The sequence below is a fragment of the Condylura cristata genome, unplaced genomic scaffold (genome assembly GCF_000260355.1).
Source record: "Condylura cristata isolate star-nosed mole 26May11 unplaced genomic scaffold, ConCri1.0 scaffold00024, whole genome shotgun sequence".
Lineage (NCBI taxonomy): Eukaryota > Metazoa > Chordata > Mammalia > Eulipotyphla > Talpidae > Condylura > Condylura cristata.
The window spans coordinates 30828072-30836106 of NW_004567125.1; the positions used below are offsets into that span (position 1 = coordinate 30828072).

Here is an 8035-nt window from a genome sequence, read left to right on the forward strand (position 1 = left end):
GGTGGCGCAGCGGGTTAAAGCACAGCACTGAGAATCTAAAGCCACTTCTGCATGAGTTCAATTCCTGCCTGCCCCAGAGGTGACCACATGGTGTGGCAGACCTCTCCTGACCCACCCGCTGCTCCCCTCAGCAGTGTACTTGGTCGATCTGCCTGTTCTGTTCCCCACTCTGTCTCTGGTGAAGCCTCTCACCGCCCCTTAGCCTCTGGCCTGTATCCCAGTTCTGTATGCACAAATAAATAAATCTTTAAAAAAAAAAAAAAAAAGCATATGGACCTCATAGGGCTGTTCCAAAAAAAGGATCCCAGCACCAGCACCTCATAAAATAGAAGCATTCTCCATTTTCTCAGTAATTAATGAATTCACAAGCTGGGACTTCCTGGGGTTCTAACTGAGGTGAGGAAAATCTGACCAGGAAATTGTTTCTAAATAGAATAAAGAAGGAATGTATCTGGAATGGGCCTTTTCACAAAGCCTTGCATTGTAGGAATGGAGAGGAAATTTCCCCACCCCCTGGGTTCTTCTCAGGCTGGTTAGGCAATCTAATTAGCATCACTTAGATTTCTTAGAGAAAAGACTGAATTTAATTACAGATGAGGGAATCTACACAGAGGTGGGTTCTAAATAACAGTGGAGCAAAGTGGGAGCATATACTTTGAGTTAAAGAATGGGATAGGGCCGGGCGTCCTTGGTGGCACAGGAGGTTAAGTCTCAGTACTATGAAGATATCCATAGTCACGGCACCAGTTTGATCCCTGGCCAGGGAACTGACCCACATGGCACTCCCAGGACTAAGAGGTGACTACTATGAATAAGATCCAGTGCTCAGAGAGGTTTCAACATGAGTTGTAGTTCAGGGCAGGAGGATTTTGTGATCCCTTTTTATTGTTTAAAGCCTGTACTAACAACTTCTTTTAATCCTAAAGCCAACTATCACTGTGTGACAAGCCACCCCTACGTAAATGGTTTCCTGCAACATAGATTAACATCCAGTGGGTCCTCTGCTAGCTCACCTGGCCCAGTCACTCTGCTCTGTCCCATTTTTGTCTGGTCTGGGGTCACCTGTGTCACAGCATGGCCTGATGCTGGTTATTGGCTGGGTGTTGAGTTCTCTTCCACATGGCTGGAGCAGAGGTCTGCAACCAGGTTAAGCCTGGCTCCCTGTGAGTTAAGAATGACTTTAATGATTTTGAGTGGTTGGAAAATATCAAAAGGCTAATCTTATTGACTCTGGAACAACATGGGTTTGAACTACATGGGGCCGCTTAGAATTTTTTCAAAAAATATAGTCAGCCCTTCATATCCACTGGATGGATATGAGGTCTCTTAACATCTGAGCTTGGCTGAATCCACAAATGTAGAAGTTGTAGATAGATACAGAGGCCAATAGTAAGGACTTATGTGTCTTAGGATTTGGGTATCCCATAGAGGGTTCTGAAACGAATACCGTCAGATACTAAGGGAGGAGGAGGCAGTTAAATATTTTGGGGAGTCAAAAGACATACTCAGATTTTCAACTGGGTGAGAATCAGTCAGTTCCCCTTCCTTCACACTGTTTAAGAGTCAACTTTATTTCATGACCCATGAAAATTATATAAAATTCAAATTTCAGATGGTATAATTAGAGTTATATTGGAATCTAGATATATAAATTCATTTACATATTGTCTCCAGCTGCTTTTGTATGACAGTGGCAGGGTTATTTACTATCTGGCCCTTTATTTTATTTTTTAAAGACTTTTTTTATTTGTGCATACAAGAACTGGGGTGTAGGCCAGAGGTGTGGGGAGTGAGAGGATTCACCAGGGACAGAATGAGGAGCAGAATCGGCAGATCTACTGAAATACACTGCTGAGGGGAGCAGTGGGTGAGAGGAAAGGTCTGCTGTGCCATGTGGGTCAGCTCAAACTCGTGCTGCAGTGGCTGTTACAGCACTGAGATTTTAATCCCTGTACCACCAGTGCATCAGCCTCTAGCTCTTGATGGAAGAGGGCCCACAAACTACTGTGGCCATAATTCTAAACTTTCTATGCCAGGAGAGATTGCCAGGATGGGGGGGGGGCAGAGGATGAGAAAAGTAAAGGGTGTCCCACAGAAACAAGTAAAAGCAGCACAGCAGCTCTGAGGCAGTTAGAAAAAGAACAGGGTCCTCTCTGCTGGTGCAGTTGGTTAAAGCTCAGGACTATGAAGCTATCACAGCCACTGCAGCAGGAATTCTAGCCCAGCCAGGGAGCTGACCCACATGGCACGGCAGACCTCTCCTGACCCACCCACTGCTCCCCTCAGCAGTGTGTTTCAGTAGATCCACCTGCTCCCCACTCTGTCTCTGGTGAATCCTTTCACCACCAACCCCACCTCTGGCCTGTACCCAGTTCTGTGTGCATAAATAAACAAATCTTAAAAAAAAAAAAAAAAGCCAAAGCCTCCCTGGTGCCTAAAATTTGAGTCTCAGCAGTATCACCTCTATGGCCAGAGTGTGATCCCTGGCCAGGTTTAACAGACATCTCCTGCCCTGCCCATTGCTTCCCTTAGAAATGTATTCCAGGGCCCTCCCTGGAGGCACAGCAGGTTGGAGCGCTGCACTGTGAAGCTAAGACAAGTCGTGGCCACTTCAGAGTGTTTGATCCCCACCCCAAAAGCGATCCACATGGCCTGGCAGACCTCTCTTGCCTCCCCCGCTGCTCCCCTCAGCAGTGTCCTCTGTCTATCTGCCTGTTCTGCTCCCCACTCTGTCTCTGGTGAATCCTCTCACCGCTTTTCACCTCTGGCCTGTACTCCAATTCTGTATGCATAAATAAATAAAATCTTTTTTAAAAAAGAAAGAAAGAAATGTATTTCAGTCAGTCTGCCTGTTCTGCTCCCCACTCTCTCTGGTGAGTCCTCTCACCTCTCTGCAACTCTGACCTATATATACCCCAGTTCTTTTATGCCAAAAAAAAAAAAAAACGCCCCAGCCAATTCAAGAATCTTACGTAGGCTGTCCAGAGAGAATTCAAAAGGGTGGAAGAAAAACAGACATGTTTGTTTACTTTACTTTCTAACTGGAATTTAGTATGCTGTGTTAAAGCAGGCATCAGCTGGCCTGTGACTTTGTCACCAGTGGGAATCAAAAATAATCTCATGCCACATACTTGTCACTGCATAAGTGAAAATGTCTTTTTCACTTATCTCAACTTGGAAATCAATTAGTAGCACCCTCATGAATTAAAATTAATTGATGCACTTTAAAAGAAGAGTATAGGCATGGCAGACCTCTCCTGACCCACCCGCTGCTCCCCTCAGCAGTGTACTTCGGAAATCTGCCTGTTCTGCTCCCCACTCTATCTCTGGTGAATCCTCTCACCACCCCTGCACCTCTGGCTTGTACTCCAGTTCTGTATGCATAAATAAATAAATCGTTAAAAAAAAAAAAGAAGAGTATATACATATACAAAATGGAATATTACTCAGCAACCAAAAAAAAAGAAACACATGTCTTTTGCAGCAGCTTGGATGGAGCTGGAAAAGATCATGCTTAGTGAGATAAGCCAGAAAGAAAAAGAAAAATACCAGATGGTTTCGCTCATAGCAGGATGATTCAAGCTAAGCAACCTCTACAGTCAGACATATTCCGCATGGAGGGGAAATGCCCTGAAAAATCAGAATTTCCACACTAGCTCATGTTACGACCCCCCCCTTTTTCCGTATAGTCAAAATATTCAAAGCAACCATCAGTTTTCTACTGGACTGCCTCAGCCTCATAAGGTGCTGCCTGGCTCAGGTGAGCAAGCGCTGCCTCCGGATGGGAAAGTTCTCTTGGAATCAAAAATATTACAACTGGCTGATTAATAAAAACAATTATAACAAAATTAATATTGTCAGACAAGGCAGCACTAGAATAATCAGAATTCTTTTACTGTGCAGACAAGAACCCAAATCCCTTATGTCCTCTATCTCACATAATCCTTCTAAAGAACTGCTTAAGTTTTCTGTTTAGTTTTAAAATAAATCCTCTATTTTAGTTTTCACCTAAATCCTCTATTCAGTTTTTGAGGAACCTTACTGTATCTCTTTGTGATTGACTTACAAGAGAGTCACTCCACCCTAATCCTTACCTTACTTTACCCTCTAAGATGTCTTAGTAAAAATTAAGGTCAGTATGACCCCAAACTGCTCTCAGAAAAACGATTGTCATCTCAGCCCCATTCATATGTTAATTGCCCGCCTAAACTGTATAAACAAACTACTGACAGCAGAATGGGAAGACTTGCACCCAACTCCCACTCCCATGTCTTCCTCATGCCCACTCCTCCTTTTTTCCTCGCCGACACAGCTCCCACCTCCAGACCCTGCCTGTTCTGCCCCCCAATAATCCATGTTGGGGGAAAAAAGAGTCCCCAACAGCTGGAGTATAATGGACCAGGCAAGAAAATAATAAGAATAATGAACAGCCATATACCAGAGACATTTTGCGGGGGTGGAGTGGGGAATGGGATCAAAAACGGGCGCGGGGGCGCGGGGGGGAAGTGCATGGGATTATGGTGATGGCACATGGATGACTTGGTGATGGGAAACCCGCGGGATTACAATTGAGATGAAAAAAAAATGTACAAAATGATGTAAAAATAAACATATATTTAAAAAAAAGAAGAAGAAGAGCATATATATTTATACCACGTAATACAATTTTTGGGCACCATACGTCAGTATGATTTGTTTCCTTTGCAATTCTATGCAATTTTACAATGAGTTTACAGCTCTCTACTAAGGGGCATCCCACCCCTGCCCTCAGAAGCACCATGGAATGAGGTTTCAGTTTAAGCAGATTAGTGAAGTCGGAAACCTGCCCTCTTGAAGATCCCTAATCCAGGCACAGAAACAGCTCTAGCCCCAGCACCCAGCCAGGCTGCCATGGCCTCCCTGTTCTCTGGACACATCCTGATTCGCAACAACAGTGACCAGGATGAGCTGGACACAGAGGCTGAACTCAGCCGCAAGTTGGAGAACAGACTAGTGCTGTTATTCTTTGGTGCTGGGACATGCTCGCGGTGCCAGGCCTTCCTACCTGTCCTCAAGGACTTCTTCACACAGCTCACAGATGAATTCTATGTGCTGAGGGCTGCACAGCTCACCCTGGTGTACGTGTCCCAGGACTACTCAGAGGAGCAGCAGGACCTGTTCCTCAGAGACATGCCCAAGAAGTGGCTCTTCCTGCCTTTTGAGGATGACCTGAGGAGGTGAGAGGGGAGGGAAAATCAAGGAGGGCTTCTTGGATGAGGGGGTGTTTCTGCTGACAATGAAATAAATGTTTGTGATGCATCTGGTCCAGTACATGTACTAAGAACTGTGAGTAGAGGGGCATGACCATATATGTCCATTTCCATCTAGTTCCCATGAGCTTCTGACAGATATAAAATAAAAATGGGAAACAGATATGAAATAAAGACTCAATAAATAAATAATAAAATGATGCAATAATAGTCCAGATACAACGAAACGATGCAATAATAGTCCAGAGGATAACCTATGGAAATATTATGGGGAGACTTTGCTGAGACTTGAGGGTCAGAGAATGCCTAGCCAAGAAAATAGCTTTAGAAAGAGGCTCCCAAGGATGATGTAAAAAGGGAAGGGGGTGTCACAGCTCAGAAACCTTTAGAGAAAGTATAGTCAGCTCAGGGAATTGTAAGTAATTCCACTATGAGAATTCAACAGGCACCACAGGAGTACAGTCCCAAACACCGCCTGAAGAAAACGTGAGTTATGTGATCCTCAGAGTAGCTGGGAGCCGTTGCAGGCACTGGAGCTGAAAAGAAGTAGTTGAATTCTTCCCTGGCAAGGAGATATCAAACCCCAACTTTTAATTATGAAAATGTTCAAACACTCCCCAAAGTTGACAAGCATACCATGGAACCCCACAAAACTGTGAACATTTTGCCATCTTTGCTTGATCTGCATCATGTAGTGTTGGTGAGTTTGAAAGTGAGTTGGCAATCTTGTCACATTTTGCCTGTCCTTCATTTCCTTACACAAAATGGAGGTTTCTGGTCATAGATCGCTAACCTCTCCACTCAGAATTATCAAAATTGCTCACACCTACTGCCGCCTGCAGCCTCTATTTTTTACCTGGAAACTGGCAACATTTCTCTCCCTGGGGCAGAAACTTTGGCTGGAAGAACATCAAAGCTCAAAACAGACCTGGTTCGAACGGGTCCCTCTGTACAATCACCCACCCAGGCGAGTGCAGTTTCCCCGCGTGGAGTCCTTTCTTCCTAGCTCCCAGCGCTGGCCTCTGTCCCCATACAGAGTTGCCAGGGGAAAAAAAAAAAGACAGGCTCCCAGTTAACACAAATCTCACATGAATAATAAGTAAGTAATACAGCATAAGTACATCCCCACTTACTTGAGATAGACTAACAATTGATTTGCTGTTGCTATGAAATTCAAATTTAACCCGGTGTCCTGTATTTCTCCTCATTGTCTGGCAACTTAACTCCTGTGGGATGAATAAATTCCACGTCTTCTCCATGTGGGAAAATAACCCAGGAACTCAGTGGGTGAAAATTCAGAATCCTAAGGAGAGGCCCAGTCTAGCAGCTGGCTCTGCTCCATGTTGACTGTGCAGGACTCTGGCCTAGAGGTGAGGTTTGGTCCAAGGTTTGGCCCAGGTCTCCTGAGGGTCCTGCTTCAAACCAGTCTAGCTTGGGCTCTGATGTACCCCCAAGCCAAGAGGGTCAGCGTGCCTAAGGCTGCAACCCCAGTCTAGGGACCTTTACACCAGGGGTACCGTCTGCCTGGGACACCCTCGCCCCAGTGGTGATTTGAGGTTAGGTGACAACAGGTAGCACACTGAGGCACACACAAGGAAGACAGCAGCACAAGCAGGTCTTCCTCGCAGGGCTGGGGAGAGCCATCCAGGCAGGGGTCACCGTCTAAGCAATAGGGCTGAGGTGGGGGCCTGTCCCGCCGGCCCCGCCGGCCCCGCCGGCCCCCAGAGCCCGGCATCAGGCAGTGCACAGAAGGCTCCCACTGAATACCAGGAGGAAGGCTGTGCGGTCAGGGGCCGGCCCGACTGACCTGTCCCCACCCCCACCCCGCAGGGACCTCAGACGCCAGTTCTCTGTGGAGCGTCTCCCCACAGTCGTGGTACTGAAGCCAGGCGGGGAAGTGCTCACGAGGGATGCGACCGAGGAGATCCGGCGTCTGGGCCCAGCCTGCTTCGCCAACTGGCAGGAGGCGGCGGAGCTGCTGGATCGCAGCTTTCTGCTGCCGGAGGACCTGGACGACCCCGCGCCGCCGCGGAGCCTCACTGAGCCGCTGCGCCGGCGCAAGTACAGTGTGGAGCCGGCGAGGCGGACGCGAGGCAGCCCAGACGAGGGGCGCAGCCCCGCCGGGGATCCCGAGGCTGGGAGCTGCTCTGATCTCTGAGAGGAGAGCAGGGGTCGGGGTTCTGTGATGAATCTCCCAGAGGAGCGTGGGGGCGTACGGGGGATTCTCCTGAGCTGCGCGGAGGCCCTGGTCTGGATCGCACTCGGCAGGCAGAAGGTGGTCTGGGATGACCCAGCCGGGCCGGTGTGGGGGAGGCACAGGGGGCGCGCAGCATTTGAGACTGGGGGAGGGCGGGCAGGCTGCCGGGGTGGGCTGGGGAGATGGGCTCTTGTGAAGCTCACCCCCAGAAGGGGACCGGGGCTGTGATTGTTACAAGGGGACCACCCTGTTACATGAGGAGATTCTGATGGGGAACCCCTGTGTGAGTAAGGTGGAAGTGTTACAGGACAAAATCTGTTATAGGACAGGGAGAGAGGAAAAACCCTAAAGCCCAAAACCTGCCTTCTCTAAGTGGGTTCTGCCAACCCCCGCAACAAGACAAAACACATAAAACTTTAATGAAAAGGGACTTTAATACAGTGAATATACAATACGGAACACAAAGAGTAGAACTTCTAAATCAAACACCTGAAGCTACCCATCCCCTCGTGGGCAAAAGTGAACCCAAAAGGGATTGGCCCAAAGCAAGGCCTGAAAGCTGCCACTAGACTAAAGCACCTTCTGGCCG

At 47.6% G+C, this 8035-nt stretch overlaps 1 protein-coding gene across 1 annotated transcript; it reads left to right on the forward strand.

The window, feature by feature from the left end:
- The first annotated feature begins 4890 nt into the window (after nucleotides 1–4890).
- NXNL1 (nucleoredoxin-like 1) lies at nucleotides 4891–7407 on the forward strand. Its single transcript, XM_004688186.1, has 2 exons — nucleotides 4891–5216; nucleotides 7080–7407. Exons 1-2 carry the CDS (start codon nucleotides 4891–4893, stop codon nucleotides 7405–7407), a joined length of 654 nt encoding a protein of 217 aa, XP_004688243.1.
- The last annotated feature ends 628 nt before the right edge of the window (nucleotides 7408–8035 follow it).

What these genes read in the sequence shown, in the direction of transcription:
- NXNL1 (XM_004688186.1), top strand. Translation starts at nt 4,891, where the DNA reads ATGGCCTCCCTGTTCTCTGGACACATCCTGATTCGCAACAACAGTGAC. An exon ending in TTTGAGGATGACCTGAGGAG is followed by an intron (nt 5,217 to 7,079) that starts GTGAGAGGGGAG and finishes CCCACCCCGCAG; the next exon opens with GGACCTCAGACGCCAGTTCT.